The sequence below is a fragment of the Zeugodacus cucurbitae genome, chromosome 6, assembly GCF_028554725.1.
Source record: "Zeugodacus cucurbitae isolate PBARC_wt_2022May chromosome 6, idZeuCucr1.2, whole genome shotgun sequence".
NCBI lineage: Eukaryota > Metazoa > Arthropoda > Insecta > Diptera > Tephritidae > Zeugodacus > Zeugodacus cucurbitae.
Genome location: NC_071671.1, coordinates 67,622,212 through 67,643,205, shown reverse-complemented (window position 1 = coordinate 67,643,205; position 20,994 = coordinate 67,622,212). Strand labels below are relative to the sequence as shown.

The window sequence follows — 20,994 nt, the reverse complement described above, 5'->3', positions numbered from 1 at the left end:
GTACTACAACAAAGTGAATTGTCATCATGCGAAGACGATAATGAGTACTTCACTGCGAGAAATGATTTTCATGTGACCTTCTGTGATAGTAATAAAAAACATACATATGTATGTGTTTATATGTATTAAACGAAATGGCAAAAGAAAAATAACACTATTAATAACATTAATAACACTAATTACTACTGGTAATTCGACAAGCCTTGGTCGTATATAAATTCGTTCCAGTTCGTAGACCCGACTGTTGTGTGAACATCGATGTACGACTTTATTTTTTCTATATTCACTTCTTTGCTCACAGTCGTTGCTCCCTTCGTATTTATTTTTATTTTAAATCCTTAATTATACCGAAAAGAATAAACACATATTTTTTTATTTCTAAAACAATTATATTTTTTTCTTTCAATAAAAATAATATATTTTTAATTCTATACAAAATTAGCTCGAGATTTATTTTATTTTTTTTTACATATTAAAGCTTTTATAGTCATTAAAAATCATAGTTGTATGTAATTTTTATTAACATTACACATGTTTATATTAAAAAAAAAATTTATTTTACAATTTTAGTTCTAAATAAACTCTTGTATATTCGATATAAAGTGGGTTCTTCATAAGACTTTCTAGTGTATGTTTCCTTACCTAAATGTCAATTATTTACTTTGTAAAATCTATTAAATTTTAAACCCGAATTACAAAATTTAACTTAACACTACCGTATTCTCTTTACTGAAATTAAATTGATTTTGACAAAAATCTGCAAATATATTCATATGTATTTATATACTTATGGACCATTGCTATTTCAGTAACAAACTTTAAGCATAACAATCAGTACAATTTGAGCAAGTGGCGTAAACACATTTGTATATACCATAGTTCTAATAATGCACACGCCGATGGACGTTTAAAGCATGCACATGTTCATAAGACAGACAGTTTTCATTTAAGTAAATATAAAATATTGCACAGTACATAATTTTTTACTCCTTGCACTGAAGAGTCAAACAAAATTCTTTGAAATAATGTCTATATGCATATGCATATATACACTAGTTGATGAGAACCTGGGCTTTGCTCGTCAACCCAATAAGGCACTTCGTATTACCTGTATGAAATCGTCAGTTTTATGAAGAAGGGGTTCTTTTGTCCATTTCGGATTTGTAAACCAATTTCATGCGTTGCACACAATCGCGATGGTTCAATTCCCAAAGCAGCAAGGTAATACGTCCCAGCGTTGCAACATTATCATCAGCATCACGGATCCATTGCAACAGCAGTTGATAAATAACCTGACAATTTTTAGAATGTTTATTTGTGTGTTTGAAATCAACTTATTTTGGGTGAATGCATGTAAAAACATATATTTTTATACATATACAGATGTATTATGTGTACTGCCGTATAATTACTACATTTACCTCTTTAATTCCACCATGCATTTGATGATCGATTACAGCCTGCTCGATTTGTCCCTCCGAGAGGCCCAGCTCTCGCATCACATGTTTCCAACCTTCGCCTAGGTGTGTAGATACAGTTTCCAATATACGGTGATTTGGCTCCTCACGTGACTGCATCATAGCCACAATTGAAGTAGTTTTACGTGGTAAAAGTCTTTTTGGATTGTCTGCACCATTAGAACAACTCGGGGAGTTGGGTTCGTCACTTCTACCACTTTTACGTGTGTTGTTAGTAGCTATACCACTTATATTGCTATTAAAATTATAGACTGAACCAAAATGCAGTTGTTTAATGTTGGAGAATTGCATTACCATTTGTTGTTGAGCATTATGTACATTCATTGTATTCATAGTAGCTGGTGCCAGCGCACCAGGTGATGTTGGCGTCAAGGCATTGTTGGTTGATTGCAAAGCAACTGCTCCCGTATGGGAGTTCAACCCAGTTTCACCTTCAAATGCATAACTATTATTTGCTGCATCGATCGAATTGTAGTTTGGTGCGGATAGTTCTCTGACCACTGATTCTGTTAGTTCTGTTGAAGGTGTTGGTGTGTTATTATTACTGGTTGGTAATTCTTCATTATCGTCAACTGGCAGAGCATCTGTTTCGAGTCTTCCCGCAACACATTTAACTTCAATGTTATTGTTTTCGTTACCATTTTTATTGGAATTCTTTTGACTATCTTTAGCATTACTGAAAATACCAGGCAAAAACTTTTTTAGCTTAGGCATTTCTTTTATTTATTTCCACGTCAAAACCAATTCGATATGTTTATTTTTTGTGAAAACTCCGGAAATTCCAAGGAAAACAAAGAATATACAAAAAAATTATATTTTTAACTTATTGACAACATATGCCTTATGATTGTCAATAAAAGTAAATTCTACGCATGATGTCGCTGTAGACAATATAATTCTTCGTTAAATGAAGCTGCCATGTACATAATAATGTTTTCATTATTATTTTTGAATTTTTACCAGTATTGTACAAATATATGTCCTCTCTAGAATCGTAAAATAATATAAAAAATAATACAATTGTATTATTCCAATTTTCAGCAGCGTAATATTGTTGCTATGAAATTATTGCATTCCATGGTGTATTTTACATATAATATTATAATTGCCTTTTCACTCAAAATTTCTTCACTCAATTTTAAAAATAGTAATAAACCTAAAACAAATATATTCTGACCCGGTTGTCAGTGCCTTATTGATATTATTTGACTTATGCAAAATTTTTTTTAAAGAATTAATAAGATTAAAATAAAAATAAGGATAAAGAATAAAAGAATATCAAACTTTCAGTGGCATCATCATTATCTAAAATTCGTTAAGATGGCACTCAACGAAGAATTTAACGAAGCATTGTTCGGGTTTGTACATATTCGGGTAGAGTGCGGGACTTTTTAAAAGTGCGCTTCAAACAGTAATTGCAACGGTTCGTGTACATTAACATTTTCCACTATTCTAAAAGATTAATAGAACTGTCGCAGAGGAGAATAAGTGGATAGTCATAATTGTATTTAGAAAGGAGTTTGGCAACTTTTTTCTACAATCAAAAAGTGCAATTAAATTAGAATAAAGAAAATTGGAAAAGTCGCCAGACAAAAAAAAATCAAACTTGCCAACGAGCCTATCATATTTTTTGTCTGAGTGTATAAAGAAAAAATTACCATTAAAATGGTTGGAGCAACAAAAATTCGTATTGATGAGGTAAGTCAACTTAATTTTATTCAAATAAGTATTCTATTCTAAAGTATATGCTTAGTATATCTACCTACATGATTTTTACCTATTCTAAGTAAAATCTATTATCCTTTGTTATTACTACTTAACAGAATTCCAGTTTAACCGTAGTATATAGGGGGTAAAGGGAAACAAAATGGAGTCTGTTATTTGGCGCACAATTCCAATCTTATATACACCTATGTACATATGTACATATATACGTATATATCTACTGTTTTTTGTAACAAATCAATCTGTTTTCACATGTCAATAATAATAATTAAACTATCATGTATGATTTTTACAGAAAGTGAGATTTCTTTCACTCAGTTGTAATCTATAAAAATATACGAAAATAATATCATTTATGTTTATCAAAAGTAAAATTATACCATACTTAAGAACAATTCGTGTTTTATCATAATCATTACCTTTTAATTTCTCAAAGAATGATGCCAACACTTTTGCAAACGTGAAGAGGTTTGGTGTTGCTAATGCAACGGAAAATACAAAGCGTGCAGCCTTAGGAGACTTACAGAATCGCGCAGTCCTAAGACTTGCAAATGCTAAAGAAGCTGCACAGAAAGAGTAAGACTAAACTATTTTATAATAATATTTAGCTGGTTAAGTAATGTTCGTATTATAATTTTAGTATTGATGCGAAATTGAAAAATGTCATTCAAAATACAAAACCACGTGTGGATACACACTGGAAAAAAGCGTCAGGAGCTACTGTCAAGTCATCAAACACAGCTGCTGAACAGCCGAAAAAGATTCTCACACGTTCAAACTCTACGCGCGCAGCTGGTGTTACTGTCGAATCTTCAGCTTTGCAAAGAAATGGTGTAGTTGGCCTGAACAAGCACAAGACGCTTACTACAAAAGTAGTTGAACACAAAATACAACAGGCAAAACGTGAGTATATATTTATGAAAAATTGTATTGTAGTTTTTCAATTTGTTTTATATGCTACCATAGTCACTAAAGCTAAGGTTGCCCAGGAGGAAAAACCAAAGAAATCGGGCGAAACACTCACTTTAAGGCGTGAAGATAGCAACTTATCACTTAAATCGCTGTCAAAATTAAAGGCAGCTTTGTCAAGAGAAGCGAATAAAGTTGCTGCCGGAAAACTCTCAGAACATTTAAAGCCTGAATCGAAAAGTGTTAGTGAGTCCGATTCGGACAGCGAAAACAAAACAAATGTTGAATCACAAATATCAGATTTAGAAGCTGCTGATGTAGAAGAGTTCGATGATGTTGAAGATATTGATTGTGGTGATGCTGATCAACTATTACTGGTATCTGAATACGTGAACGATATATATAATTACCTCTTTCAATTGGAGGATGAGCAGCTTGTACAAGAAAACCATTTGGATGATCAATTGGAAGTTTACCCCAAAATGCGCGCTGTACTCATCGATTGGATCAACGAAGTGCACTTCCAGTTTCATCTAACACCAGAAACATTCCAAATGACAGTAGCAATTATAGATCGCTACTTGCAAGAAGTAAAGAATACCAAACGCACACATTTGCAACTGGTAGGCGTGACTGCTTTATTCATTGCAGCCAAATATGAAGAATTGGTGCCACCATCAATTGCCGATTTCGTCTACATCACCGACGACACATACAATTCCAAACAAATCGTGCAAATGGAGTTGAAAATCATAAAAACACTCGAATGCAATTTGTCGCGCCCCTTGCCAATACACTTTTTGCGTCGGTTCTCTAAGGCGGCTAAAGTCGAAGATATCCACCATGCGATGGCAAAATATTTTCTCGAATTGACAACAATCGAATACGATTTAGCAGCATACAAGCCGTCTGAGGTAATATTGAAATATACAAAATTAACTTCTGAATATCAATTAAAACTTACAAATATTTTTCTTTTTAATTGTCAGATTGCCGCTGCATCCCTCTTCTTAGCTCTGCATTTGCTTAAAGATAACGCTAAATTACCAACGGCCTTCAATGATAAGCACTGGTCGCCCACAATGCAATATTACTCACGCTACACAGCAGAGCATTTGCGACCCATTGCCAAGAAAATTGCGGTTGTAGTGCGAAATGCACCAACTGCCAAACTGAAGGCTGTCTACACGAAATACCAATCATCGAAGTTATATAAAATCGCGATGCGTTCAGAGTTATATGATAAACTCATTGATTCGATAATCAACCACGACGAATGAGAGAGTGTTAATAGGGGCTGCATTGCGCTTAATTTCTGTTTGTGTCGTTTAGTTTAATTGTTTTCTTTTTCTACTTTATTTTTTAAACATTTCAATATTTTTATTATCAAATATTCCTAAATAATATATATATTTTTAATTTGTAAGTTTTATGCGACAATTTAAATTAGATTAAAAATACTGTCTCGTATCGTCGGTCGAATGTCAAATATAGATAATAACTTCCATGTAATGCTTTGCATTATAGCAGTGAAAGAAGTTAGTAATTGTGGAATTATGTCATCGAAAGCAGCAATCAAGGAGAATACTTACATCAACTCATATGTTTGTATGAGTACGCGGATATTTAGTGTTAAATAATTGCTGACATTTTGTCATAATTAATGTAATGTATGTTTGTATTAGATCTTTGCAAAAATGCAACATTTCCTTAATGTGAGGAAAGCACCGACTAAGCAACGTATATTAGTGACTGAATGTACTTTATATCAATTTTTTTTGTATCAAAACTGTTGCTACTGTATTAAGCGTCTTCTTTCCCGCACCGATAGCAATTATTTTTGTAATTTTTTAACAAATGTAATTGATTTGGTTGCTTTTGGAGTCAGCATACACAACAGCGCGCAGTTTTTTTTATATTTATGTCCACATTTGGCAAAATTATAATTTAAAAATATGAAAAACTAAAAAAAAAATATAAAATTGAACAATGTTTGTAAGACTCAAACAGCATGTATTATTCTGCTAGATTTGTTATTTAAAGTTCACAAGCCTAAGCATAGTGGCAACGCAAGCAACATCAAGCCTGCTATGCTAAAAATCTCTCTGATTATATGTGAATGTAACTTTTATGTATGATTAAAACATTTTGCACAAAAAATAACAACAATAGTTTTTATTTTCAAATTTCACGCTCCAGCTTGAACTTGTTTTTGGTGTTCTGTAGCTAAACGTTTCATGTGAAGTAGTCTTAAATATTTCAAGTGTTTACTAATTTCAGACCGTACACTGCACACATTTTTGCTTATATGTATGTATATGCGGAGGCGTCGTTTTCAATTTTACATGCGTTTTTTGCACCAGACGACCCGCACAGAGGTCGATACGACGCGCATATTTCGGTAATAGCAGCTCAGCAGCAAAGCAAAGCGACGAGCCACACATCGAATAAGCGAAAGAAAATTTCAACAATTTTCTATGTACCATGCAAGCATGTGCATGGGAAGAGGCAGCGGCGGCAAGTATGTCAATTCCATCACGTACGCTTATCCAACAAGCATGCACCAATGCCAACAATCGTGCATGTTTGGAAAGTAGTAACCGTTTTCCAAAACTGAGCCCCTGCCAATGCGGGCAGCAATTTTTTCAGCCGCTCAGTTTGGTGCTGCAAAAAGACGGCCGCTGTTTGGTTTAGCCTGCGCCAGTAATTATTAATGTTGATAAGGGGATATAAATGTTTGCTTGCAACCATGTTTTTTGGCTTTGCTGCCATTATCTATCGTCTCCCCCCACTTCGAATAAAATACTTTCATATATGACCCCTGCTCTATATATTTGTGTGTGCGTGTGTTCGCTACATCGTAAAAGTGTCGAAAAATAATGACGCTCATAAAACCGTCAAACTCGGATTTCGAATAGGCGCACAGCAAAAATAAGAAAGTGGCGCTTTTATGCTCAAAATGTAAACACAAATGACAAGCTGCACAACAGCTCCCATAACAGTTGTAATTTTGGTAAATTCTGTTAATGTACAGCGAACTGTAATAGTTTGACTGGCAAACTGACCTTGCGCAAAAATAAGTATGTATGTATGTATGCATTTACATAAGTGTGCATAAAATTTACCTAAGCGCTCAAATGGCGCTACGTAAATGTCATAGGCCGTCGCATATGTATATGTATGTATGAACCTATGTACATATGCCGGTGTCACACCATTGGAATGCCAGTAGGTAACACAGCTGTGACCGGTAAATTGTCTTTCTTTCGTTGAGACAATACAGAAAACGGTATTTGTGTAATACATATATAAATATTCAAGGCACTGGTTTATGGAGCCGCAACGTACCTGGACTCCGACTAAAGGATTCCAGCTATATAAAATTTGACAAGATTAGTTTAGGTATATTTTCAAGATGTTTTAACAAAACAAAAACAACCTACATATGTATGTACATATGGACGCGCAAGTATAAAGGGAATAAAAGGAAAATGCAGGCAATTTGTAGGTAAACAAGAGATAAGTGCCTTCGTAGAATATACGTATGTGTAGGATTATCCTTTTTCTTTACTCATAGTGCCTGCTAGTCGTTGCTTCTATGCCTAAACATCTGATGTGCGTATTTTTATCGTCCAACTAATTGGAGATTGATCATTCGAGTGTAAAGTCCGAGCTTTAATATAACAAACTTCTTTATTAAAAGATTGCTTAAGCCAGAAGTGTTATCAAGAATCCAAGATAAGACATTTCTGTTAGGTGATTGCTAGAAAATTATTCATAAGTTCTGAGTTTACCTGGGCAGTATTTGAATCTATGAATCAGTCTTAACACTCAACAAATTAGTTGCAACGACAGATATTGCATTACTGCGTTACATGAACCAGAGAGAAAAGCTGTTAGAACTCCAACTTCAACTCCTCGCACAAACCATTTTAATTAAAGAAAAATTGCATATTTTTTTCTAACCTCACTTTATTATTTTTTCGCATGACAATAACTTGTTATTTGACTGTATTACCTAACAATAATTTTAGTTTAATGCAGTGTAATTTACAGTTATAAATACTTCAATAATCGAATAATCAAAATATGCTTTTGAGAAGTCATCTGCCGAATTTGTGCAACACATAAAACACAAACTAATTTTTAAGCGCTCTCGTTAAATGCTTTACATGCGCACATATTCAGCATATGACCTCATCGAAGTTGGGACACCAAAGTTTTAGAGTGAACACTGCAGACCTTCAGCAACCGTATATAATTATTTCGAATTGAGTCCCTTGATTATGCTAAGCTTATTGATGCATATACATACAGTTAGATATTAGAAAAAAGGAAACATGAATGGAGTTTTTCTATTTTTTATAATTATTTAATTTCGATTTTTTTTCTTCGCTTTATCTGGTTCTTTATCTTTACGTTTATAGTGTATAATTGTATTATATGTAGACGCGACCTGCATTTGTTGTTGGTATTATTCGCGCTTCTATTTATGAAATAGTGTAACTTGTTATTGTTGCTACTGTACTAAATCAGCTTGGCTTTGCACAGCACAAATCATCACTTAACCCTGGAAAGTCGACAAGAATTTTGAGACAATATCCTTCAGTTTGGCATCAGAGGCCTCAGAGATTTGACCATCCTTCGCGATTTGATCGAGCAGACCTTGTTCGTTGGTCTTAACGTGTTGCAAGAATTCCTTTTCGAACTTGGTGATCTTGGCGGGATCCATCTTGTCCAAGTGACCGCGCACACCGCAGTAGATGACAGCAACCTGAAAGAGAATGGAGTGACGACCATTCAATATTGTTTATTATAGTTTAAATTGGTTATTTGAAAATTTTATGTTTTTTTTTTTAGCCACTCACCTGATCCTCAATGGACATTGGCACGTATTGACCTTGTTTCAACAATTCAGTCAAACGCACACCACGGTTCAACAGTTGTTGGGTAGCAGCATCCAAATCAGAACCGAATTGGGCGAAAGCAGCGACCTCACGGTATTGAGCCAATTCCAATTTCATGGAGCCAGCGACCTGTTTCATGGCCTTGGTTTGGGCAGCTGAACCGACACGGGATACAGACAAACCGACGTTAATGGCTGGGCGGATACCCTTGTAGAACAATTCGGTTTCCAAGAAGATCTGACCGTCAGTGATGGAGATGACATTGGTTGGAATGTAGGCGGACACATCACCAGCCTGTGTCTCAATGACGGGCAAGGCGGTCAAAGAGCCACCACCCATAGCGGGCGACATTTTAGCGGCACGCTCCAACAAACGTGAATGCAAGTAGAACACATCACCGGGGTAGGCCTCACGACCTGGGGGACGACGCAACAACAGGGACATTTGACGGTAAGCAACGGCTTGTTTCGACAAATCGTCATAGATGATCAAAGCGTGCTTTCCCTTGTCACGGAAGTATTCACCCATGGCGCAGCCAGAGTAGGGAGCCAAGTACTGCAGAGGAGCAGCATCAGAGGCGGTAGCCGACACAATGATGGAGTAGTTCATGGCACCAGCATCGGTCAAACGCTTCACAATCTGGGCGACAGTCGAACGTTTCTGACCAATGGCAACGTAGATGCAGTACAATTTCTTGCTTTCATCTTGTCCATCGTTGAAACGCTTCTGGTTGATGATGGTATCGATGGCCAAAGCGGTTTTGCTATAGTGAATACACATATATTTGAATATTAAGTATTCGATTATATAACGATTTCTTATCTTGAAACTTTTGTAGATAAATTTTAAAGATTTCAACAAATTTGCTTACCCAGTCTGTCTGTCACCAATGATCAACTCACGTTGACCACGGCCAATTGGCACCAACGAATCGACGGCTTTGATACCAGTCTGCATAGGTTCGCGCACAGACACACGTGGAATGATACCGGGGGCCTTGATGCCGACACGGAAACGATCCTTGGTGTTGATAGCTCCCTTACCGTCAATGGCGTTACCCAAAGCATCGACGACACGTCCCAACAATTGGTCACCGACTGGCACATCGACAATAGCACCGGTACGCTTGACAATATCACCCTGTTTGATCAGTTTGTCATTACCGAACACGACAACACCGACGTTGTCAGGCTCCAAATTCAAAGCCATACCTTTCAGGCCGGAGGAGAATTCCACCATCTCATCGGCTTGGATGTTGTTCAAACCATAGACGCGAGCAATACCATCACCAATGCTCAACACACGACCGGTCTCTTCCAAATCGGCCTTGGGGGCAACACCCAAGATGCGCTCTTCCAAAATGGAGGAAATCTCGGCGCTACGTTGAGTGGCCGAGACATGAAGTTTACGTGCGGCCAAGGAAACAGCTGGGTAAGCAGCCTTGCAGGCGACCTAATAAAACAAAACACATTATTTAACAAACAAAACGATGTGAATATATTATATAGTTTTATTGTGACAATTGCATACAACTGATGTTGTCATAGAACTGGCACATCAGTGAATATAAAATTGTCTCTTGGGGTGAATTTTCTGGCAAGATTTTAAAATTGTTTCAAACCAATTTAAAAAGGTCTGACCCAGAGTGCACTTGCCGTTAAGCGGATATTCAAATTTAGTACAAGTTCTCTTTTTTGCAGTTTCTTATGTAAGCAAAAGTGTGATGGATTACGTTAATGATTTGTGCACTATCTGGCCGGTTAGAGTTGTAACAAATTTATGAAAGATCTTCGAGTAAGACAGCAACTTAAAATGCAATAATACACGCAATATATAATTAAAAGCCTTTTTATTTTATTTCAAATTTTCACCATCATTTGATTATGTTAACATAACCTAAAATCGATATCACTCGTAGCAATGGATGTCTCGTTGTATTCACACGAGTGCTACTCGGCGATTTGGGGTGGCTGCTGGACTAGACATTATGTAATTGAAAATATTTAACAATTTTTAAGTTTTAGTTTTAAAAACTTCTTGAGATCACAGAACTTTTACAATTCGATTTTCTTTTACATCAAACAAACCACCATTATGTAACATTGTATTCCAACCTGCACACTTTATAAATACGCGTGAATGGTAGTACCAGCACGTTGCGTAACTTTCTTTGCCGATATATAATAAAATTCTTGCTTTAGCAAAATTGTCAATTTACACCACATAAATAACAATAATCAGTTGGAAAACTGGCCGAGTTTTTCCAATAAGTTAAATTTTGCAATTTGAATATCCGCAAACAAATTTTCCAAGGGTTTTTTTCAAAATCTTCTTTTTAATGTAACCGGTGGTGCATACCTGTGTAGCTGCCTTTGGCAATGTACGGGCCACAGATGAGGCCAAGCGTGCAGAAATCATGGACATCTTTATTTAATTCTTCTGTAATTTCTTCACCGGAATAAGAAAACCTCTTGCACCCAACTACAATTCTCTCGACTTATTTTACAAAAGATGGTTGGTTGATGGCTGCCGAGTTCACGTTCACTCTATTCGCAAAGTGCTACGAATTGCCGACGTTCGACGTTTAGAAGTTTCGTTAAATTTCGCGATGAACTTTTGCTGAATGCGAATGAATACTGTGATGAACTCGACGATTATTCGTTGACCAATTGGTAGCTAATTAGAATAAATAAATGCACAAATAATTTATTAAAATAATTAGATACTAGATATTAGAATATAGCTAAATGTTTTTTTTCGTGCAACATAAATTCAAATTTCAACAGAAGTTTATATTAAGAAATACTTTTATATTTATATGTAAAACTCGAAATCTAATTGGACTGTCATTCTCATAGAGTTGTAAAGTTTCGTTAAGATTTAAAATTTATTACTGCAAAAAGTCCACATCTGGCACCACTGATTCAGTTGACATTGCCAGCATATATCGGAATGTTGCGTTCTATTTAGTTTACCGCTCGTTATTGACATTTTTATCAAATGCAGTTCAAAGTTAAATCAGAAGATTTCTAATTTTGTAAAATCATATTTTTAATTGTGAAATACCGCGTATCAAATTGTTGATTTATAAACATTTCATTATAACACCGATTTACATTTTATTTATAATTTTACTGTTCCAATTTAAAACATTTCCGTTTCGCGTTTTCATTCTATGCACCCGGGCGTATCCTAGCGGTTCCGTTTCCTGGATTGCATGTAGTTGAACCAAATTCGTTTGTAAATGTTTAAAATAAAATGTATTACAAAATTAATATTAAACTGAACTTATATTTCAGCTTTTTCCAGCTTTATGTTTAATTTGTATGAAAGTCACGAGTAAGCTTTCGCTTCAAGGGAATGTTATTTCGTATAACCTGTCACGCAGCATCCCATATGCCAATTGCAGCACACAAATTTCATCGAAACGAAGTGTCATCACTCAATTTGTCATTTTACTCCTTTATCCTACATTTGCTGGCATGTGCGCAAGGATAAAGTGTAAAAGTGCTTGGAAATTGTACTGGAAGTGAAATCTCCGCGCATATTACGCTCTTCCTCTCCCCAAATCACCAACACGTTTGGAGATGCTGAGATGTTACGAGCAGAACGTGTGCCACAGTCTCATTAGTGGCAAGCACGAACGTATTGTGCGTGCGGACACAGATGATTTCGCGTTGTGCTTTGCTTTGCGCCGGATGTGTTGTGCGGAATGTGAGTTGCTTGCGCCAAGTGCATATGCATATGTGTGTGCGTGTGCTGCTGATAGCGCTGGCTATGTTGTTTGAATGGCTTTAGGCTCGTAGAATATTTCTGCCAACACTTGGATGAATGGACAAATGGCTGGATTGATGATTGGACGACAATTCATATGGGTGAAACTTCTGTACACACATCTGTGTATACATTCCTTCGTTTATTTCCGAAATTCTTGCCTGATTTAGAGTCTCCAAGCAGCCAAGTCAAAGAGAACAGCGCGATGACGACGACAATTTGCTGGTTAAGATGTGTGCATATTCAGTAGTCAGAGTTTGTGTGGTCTAGCGAGCGCAACTAAAAAACGTGAAAATTTCGAGTGAAGTGCTGTTTCTTCCTTTTATCACTTATAATCTATAAAACCAGAATAAGAATATTAGAAAAAAATAGAAATTACTTAAAAATAATATATAAAGTGCTATGCGGATGTGTGTAAAACTGATAAAGGTTAACAAGTGCGAGAAATAATTTCATATTCAGCTAAAGTTGTGCAAAATGATAAAACATGAATTAATGGTATAAAAATCGTACACTGGCACTTTGTGGCTAGATTTATGCGCAGAGTAAATAATAAATTATCAATTAAACAATTACCTCGCATATATATAAATATATGTAGCATACTTTCAGGTGCTTTGCGGTGCGGGTATGCTCATATGTCGCTCGAAAAGGCGTAAAGTCATAATGTCAGTGGAAAAATTACAATTAAACCTATTTATATGAGAGTGTGGTTGTAAAAGCGAGAGGTAAAGAACGTGTATATGAAAATCGAAAAACTTACCATACCAATATGCGCGGTTTGAGCGATTTAAATGAATGAAAAAGCAACAAATAAGAAGTTAAGATGAATCAAATTAATGTCATATGAAACATAACCTAATTACAAGTGAATGAAAAGACGACGTGTTAAATAATCAATGTCATACATTAAAAAAAAAAAAACAAGAAACTTAAAATGTGATGGCTTTTAAATACACATAAATTATATCTGTATATTAAACTAACTAAATATCGTGCGTCGGTGGCGGATAATATCATTTGAATGGTATTTGATTAAAAAATTGACAAAAACGGCTTTTGACATGAAAGCTTTGCATACCGGAAAACCAGAGTTCACACAAATATTTCGCCAATAATGAAAACGAAAGTAGAACCATTAGGTTAAGCATGAAAAGTCGTAGCACAAACGGATCTACACACATGACTGTGCTTCAAGCTTTGTACATATAAGTATATAAGCATCGGTAACAAGCGAAGAACAAAGTGTAAACTTGCGGTGAAAATGTTGAGTATTTATTAACAGTGAGTCCATTAAAAACTATATAAAATACGCAATTCGAAATAGATAGTTTTAAATGACAAATTCGAAGGCACTAGAGCGAACTCCAGAAAAAGCGCTTACGCAGCGTGCAACAAGAAAATAATTCTATCAAGCAAAAATTAAAAACAAAAAAATTGGCTACGAAAACCCTAAGCGAAAAGAACGAATACAAAGAGAGAATCAAAAGCATTACTGGGAAAGTTCAAATCAAAACACCGACCGACCGACCGACCGACGGAGCAACCATTAGCTATCAGCAGCAGCACAAGAGAAGAAGCACTACTAGCAGTCAGCAGCCAGCACAGCATCCAATCTCCAAAATTTCAAATATAAAGAAGAGCAAAAACCATAGAGAGCCACAAAAAAAAAGAACGTAAAGTGAAAAGCAATGAAATGTAAATCTAGAAGAACAAGTGAACGAAATTAAAAAGTAAAACAAAAAGCTGAAAGTAGCAGCAACAGCATTTGCAGCGGCCAGTCGCCGTCGAGCGCTGTATGTGAAGATTGTGGCAACGCAAGGGAAGAAACAGAACGTGCAGATTTTCATTTGAAACGGCGAACGATGGTAAAAAGTCGACACGAGTAGCGCACGCGAGTCTTTGGTGGTGTAGTGTAGTGTAGTGGTGTTAAGTGAGTGAGGGTGGTGTTGGCATTAGGTGGCATCAATTCGGTTGACACGCGACAGTGTAGACGGTGTTTGTATGCTGTGCTCGTCTTTTCTAATACCACTATATACATACATTTATAACTGTACATATACCGATTAACACAGCTAACATAAGTACGCTTTCGTATTCATAACGCAAATCAACCGATGTGACGATTAGATGCGTACACAGCAGCCGGCCACACGAATTACACTAACGCAATTTCGGAACTACCCACAAGTGTTGCAAGTGTACATACATACATACATACATAGTTATAAAATATGAAATTTTCACATATTTTGTGTGTGAGTGAAAGCATTGCTACATACCAATACAGCGGTACAACAACAGTAGCATGTGTACATAAAGTGACAGTTCATTGCTTTTCATAAAAGCACACGGTGTGCCTAGAAGCACGGTCCAACAGCAACGCTGTGCGCCTTGAAATAGACTAAAAAGTATTTTTATAAATGTACACATGTATGAGTGTGTAGACATACACATGTATGAGTGTGTAGAGAGCGTATGACGCTGTTATTATTTGCCGCCAACTGTGCTGCATACACACACACACACACGCACATGATGCATTGAAAACGGCTTCATTGTATTTGTTGCCATTGTATTTGTGAGTTCAATGCCGAGGAAAATGCGAAACAAAATTGTGTGAAATAAAAAAAAAAACTCTACGAAAACGTACTTTGGTATGCTTGAAAAGAAATAAAAAGACAATAGCTGACGGTTGGAAATCGAAAACGCCGAATACAAATCGACAACTCAACTCAAGGTCAACGAAAATCGAATTGCACACTACACCACACAAGTCGGACAAAGTGAAAGCGAAAAAATAACGGCAACACTTTCTTTTGTGAATACGCTCGTGCGTGGTACTGCATACATTTGTACATACATGTTCTGAAGCAACAACGTTAGTGTTAAACCAAAAGTTTAGCATACAAATAGGCGCAATTGCACTAAAAAACGCCGCATAGTGGCTACTAGCGTTAGTGAAACACAAAAAATGAAGTATATTTAAATGCAAATAAAATTATTAGATATTTCGAAATTGTGCAAACACCTATAAAAGTGTTAAATAAATACAAGGTGTATATAATCGCGTGTTTATTGTGTAAAAAAAAAATTATAATTAATAATGTTGTAAAATAAATGTAATACATTTGTGCTAAATTATTCTATGAAAATTACCCAAAAAAATCGAAATATTTCAAGTGTAAAAACAACCAAACAACAACTAATAGGTGAACGGCCGTGCTATAATGCAGTTTTAAGCAAATTGTGGATGCTAAATTGAGGTAAGTGCGCACACAAATGAATTCAACAAATATTATTTTGCCACAAACAAATGGTTATAATTAATGGCTTGCGCTATGACGCTGGAAAAATAAATAATAGCTATATTACATATAGTACACATATAGCAGGCCAACACACACACGGTTGCACAGGCTTTGTGGTACTAATTCGTTGTTAATTGCTCAATTGCCTAATTATGTGCTATTAAATTTTGTTGGGCATTTAAACGCATTTTGACGCATTACATATATATATAACACCCGTTATTTTTTTACGGCATTTAAACTTTTGGTTGCCACAACCAAATGTATATTTATACATATTATATATGACAGATGACGGCAACTATGGGCGACTATTTAATACGCGAAACAAATACTAACAAAAACAAATAAAACAAAAAATACAAATACAACAATAACCCTTAGCGCATAGCAGATTACAAAATTTAATTACGTGTAAACTAGTTGAAGCTGAGTGACTGTGGCTGTGGTTATTAGAGTTATACGCTTTGCCGCTATGGCAACGCTATCGCATCAACCGTTAAACATTAATGCAACTGCGCTGGTTGTTGTTGCTGCTACTGCCGATGCAAAGTGAAAAGTTGGTGGCGCTAACTTTTGTAATGTAATTTGTTAAACGTTAGGAATTGTAAGTGGCGCCGCGTGACAGGCCCTTTGGTGCAATAGTGACGTCGTGCACACATTTACGTTGGGATATAGGGTGTTCCAAAAATATATATATTTGCAAATATATTCAATTAAAAAAAATTTATTTAAAAATATATATTTTCCAATATTTTTTCATACAAAATTTACGAAAATAACCTTTACTGAAGCACATTTAAAAAGTCGTCCAATAACAAACTTCTAGCTCGATAAGTATTATAAAACTGGCAGCTAAATTTAAACAAAGGATTATTAGTTAAAATGCAAAATAAATATTTTTTATAATTTTTATTTTTTAATCAAAAAAATTTATAAATTTTTGATAAATAAAATTTTATAAGGAAAAAAAATGATAGCAGCTTAGCTCTTATCGGTTTATTCTACCAAAATTTTCTTATATTTAAAAAGAAACCATGAAATTAAAATTAATTCTAAATGAACATACTCTAGTTTTCACCCCTGTTTTCTCATATTATAACGACTCATCATTCATCTAGTTGCAACCCTGTGTTGTTTGATGAATCGTGTTCTATTCACTTAGCCATTTTTTCTAATTTTTTCCACAACTTTACAATTTTTCAACTTTTTACTGTGGGATGCCAGTCAGTCATGCCGTTGTAGTTTTGCTCCATTACACGCTGTTTTTTTATTGTTTCTGCTGTGAAAGACTTTAAAGCAGAGTGTATACTGTTTTTAAAAAAAACCATTATAAATAAAATTAAACGTGAGTATGCCACTTGACACGTCTATAATGAAGTTGCGGTTGCAACAATGCCTCGGCGCGACCGCACAAATCTATTAAGGAGAGTGTCAAGTGTTGCACAGCGTATGACAGAAACTATGTACTTGTAATATGCAACTCATAACAGCTGAGTTCATATTAAATTAACAGAATTTACTTTAAACTCATTTATGGCATGGAAAATATAGTTTATAGTTTAAATTATTACTAAACATTGTCAGGTGTGGCTAATTACTTCGTTTTTTTATACTTTAATAGGCAAAGAGGTTTAAAGTAAATATTCTCTGTCAAGAAGACAACAGCTAGAATTTGTTGGATTATACAGAACAATCCCTTTTCTAATTCTACTTTTGTCGCCTTCACAGTAGTTCTCATCATCATATGCACTTACGCCAGCGCTTCTTCCAGTCGTCGAAACATTTCTTAAACTCGATTTTTGGGATAGCCTCTGGCTCTTTCAGTAATTTCTCGTATGCTTGAAAAACCAGGGTAATTTAAGATTCTCTTTAGGAAATAGGGAAAAGTCGCACAACTGGGTCAAGAATTCACGAACAATCAACGAAGTATGAGCTTTTAACAATCGACAAAAACAAATAAAACAAAACAAACAAATATTTAAAACCCTACAGTCAGTCCGTCCGAAAACCTAAAATTATAACTGTGCTAAATTAACATAGTGCTCAATATGTCACATAACTCTTAGCTTATATGGTTTGGTACAGATAAAATGGGTCACCAGTCTTTTTTTATCCCATATGGAAAAAAGAATCTTAATATAGGTTAGGTTATACTGTTAGGCCATATGCCACACATAGACCATTAAGGTCCTTTGCGATACCAGATGGAGTGCCGTCACGTTGTCCACGAGGAGTAGTCGAGGATGCCCGCGCTTGACGCGAATTTTAAAAGTTTTTGTAGCTTCACTTTCGATACCTCTTCCAGATTATCATATTGTGAGGCCCCTAAGTAACGAAGATGATGCTTCATTGTTTCTATTGCACCTTGCTTTTGGCATTTCCTGTACTTATCTCGATATGTAAGTCCCATTTTGTATGCATGTGCCGCCACCAGACAGTGGCCTGTGAGTATTCCCGCCAAACTCCTACAGTCCCTTCTATCAAGTGACAGTATGAGTTTGCTGTACTTCTGGTCTACTGTTTTACACATGGCTTTAGCGGTGTTACATCCCGGTATATTTGTCCAAGCTGTTAGGATTTTTCTTGCCATGCCCCTGTCCAGATCATCGTATAGACAGTGCATGGGTTTGCCAATGTCGCATCTTAATGTAATTAGGTAAACATTATGTATAAAAACTGATTCAACCAAACAAGGTTAGATTGCCAATAAAAGCCCTTGGTCAATTCTGTTTTGTACCACTCGCTGTCGCGGTTTGTAAATGCTTTCATATCATCATTCTACTCTTTTGCATTCCTATGGTTAACTCAAATTGGCTATCTACGAAACGAAGCAAAATAACTTAATAGAACTAAGCTCGTCTGTTGCGCTTAGAAACCCCCTTGAAAAATGTGTAGAACAGACCTGATAACCTAAACTGAATATAAATGTCTTCTAACGAATATGATATTCGGAGCGCTTAGCGGAGCATCCAACTCAGTTATTTTAATTAAAAAATCTTATGTACGAGTACATTCCTTAAAATAATGATAATTGCACATAAAAAACATTTTTTTAAATTTTTTGATTTTTTTGATTCTCAGGCGCTTCTTGTAATTTTCACTCTTTAATTACATATACACTTTGTGTTTATATGATTTTAAACAAAAAAGCTTTTAATGCATAGGAATGTACCACCAAACCGCAAATGAATTATGCATTTCTCGGTTTTCATTTTATTTCACATCTGCATTGTGACGCAGCTGTCACAGTGGAAATGTTTGTATGTGTATGTGTGTGCAGCTACTATATAACCAAAAGTAAACAGTATTCATTGTATACATGTACATATGCAATATATATAAATTAATTCACCTACAATCCTTTATAAGCATAGTCACGAAAAGTAAGTTTATTTATTTATTTTACAAAACCAGAGGGGAGCTGCATGTTCACACGCAAGACCAAACCGAATATACCACTGCACACACATATGTAGATATAAATGAAAATACAGTTATATATAGGTGGCAGCATATTTACGAAAAGTCATAAAAGATTCACTAGAAATGATGTGATGTGTTATTTGCATTAACCAAACCAACATACACACACGCACACAGTTGCATATAGAAGGTACACACACACACACACACATAAGTTGTTGTTGTTCTTGTGTTGGCAATATAATTTTATTTCATTTACGACTTGAATGCTACCAAAGAAAGAAAGTGTAATTTTAAATTTCTGGCTGGCTATTAGTATGTGTGTGTGTGCGTCCATCTAACGGTACAATTATGTGCTTCCACGTGTATGTGTGTGTTTGTTGTATTTGCGGCGCTCAAGTTTTAGAAACAATAAAGGTAAAATATTATGTACAATTTCATTTTTCCTGCTTACCGTTAAGTCTGTGTGCCGTTATGTGTGACCACTCGGCGTTCGCAGCGCATTTTAGCAATTTGTTGGCCATTCTGTGAGCCAGCTGTTGTGTGTTTCCACCCGACTGCCAGCCTTCCTTTCAGTTGCCATCACCATGACCGCACTGAGTTTTAATGCCTTGCACTCCCTCAGCGTTGTTATTGTGTTGCTGCTGTGCTGTCACCTACAGTCCTCCTCCTCCTTCTCCTCCTCCGTGGTTTGGGAATCTTTGGCCAATTGAACGTTAAAAAGTTCAGTCACGTTCATACCGCAGAAGGATTTTATGAATCAAATTTCTTTGCATTGCGGTATGCTCTCGTTTGTTTGTTGTTGTTGTTGGTCGGCTTGTTTGCCCCGTTTGTCTGTTCGACCGATCAGTTAGCGCAGCATCTGCTTGTTTGTGCGTTTCATTTGTGCTTTATGCTTTCATTGCCATGTGTTTGTTGTTTTTTTGTTATTGTAATTGTTATTTTTGTTTTGCTACCCCTGCCAGTTAGCTGGAGAAGTGCGTGCGTGCTTATTTTGTTTACAATACAAATAAATAAGCAAACAAGCTAATGCGTTGTCTTGATGTTAGAGTTGCCAATTGTGTTAGCGAAAATGCTGGAGAGAGTTTCGCAAAACGAGAGACGTAGACTTGTGAACATTTTTTTTTTGCAAAAATGTTGAAATAAACTCCGAGTAAAGAGAAGAAAAATTGAAGAAATAAATGAAAATATAAAATAAAAAAAATAAAAAAGCGATTGTTGAAACTCTGGCAAAGTTGTAGGTGGAAATAATCAAGTGAAAAATAGCCTTAAAATCATTGCAAATGTGCATTAGTGATTCAGAGGGATTCAAAACTTCAATATCTGAAAGGAGATCAAATCGATCCGTGTAAAGTTTTTTTAGAGATAAACTCTTTGGCAGTTCCGCCCATCAAGAAAAGAGATCAAATCGATCCGTTTAAATTTTTTTAGAGATAAACCCTTTGGAAGTTCCGCCCATCAGGC

At 35.6% G+C, this 20,994-nt stretch overlaps 3 protein-coding genes across 3 annotated transcripts; 1 reads left to right on the top strand and 2 right to left on the bottom strand.

Moving 5' to 3' along the window:
• Positions 1-453: 453 nt before the first annotated feature.
• LOC105212118 (protein immune deficiency) lies at positions 454-2,342 on the bottom strand. Its single transcript, XM_011183905.3, has 2 exons — positions 1,422-2,342; positions 454-1,292 (listed from the first exon to the last, which is right to left on the bottom strand). Exons 1-2 carry the CDS (start codon positions 2,190-2,192, stop codon positions 1,128-1,130), a joined length of 936 nt encoding a protein of 311 aa, XP_011182207.1. The 5' UTR covers positions 2,193-2,342; the 3' UTR covers positions 454-1,127.
• A 511-nt stretch (positions 2,343-2,853) lies between these two features.
• LOC105212117 (G2/mitotic-specific cyclin-B) lies at positions 2,854-8,711 on the top strand. The gene is made up of 5 exons (XM_011183904.3): positions 2,854-3,176; positions 3,640-3,779; positions 3,844-4,106; positions 4,170-5,026; positions 5,102-8,711. Exons 1-5 carry the CDS (start codon positions 3,144-3,146, stop codon positions 5,390-5,392), a joined length of 1,584 nt encoding a protein of 527 aa, XP_011182206.2. The 5' UTR covers positions 2,854-3,143; the 3' UTR covers positions 5,393-8,711.
• Positions 8,458-11,597, bottom strand: LOC105212116 (ATP synthase subunit alpha, mitochondrial). The gene is made up of 4 exons (XM_011183903.3): positions 11,378-11,597; positions 9,891-10,471; positions 8,981-9,782; positions 8,458-8,886 (listed from the first exon to the last, which is right to left on the bottom strand). The coding sequence occupies exons 1-4, from the start codon at positions 11,441-11,443 to the stop codon at positions 8,677-8,679; spliced, it is 1,659 nt and encodes a 552-aa protein (XP_011182205.1). The 5' UTR covers positions 11,444-11,597; the 3' UTR covers positions 8,458-8,676.
• Positions 11,598-20,994: the final 9,397 nt, after the last annotated feature.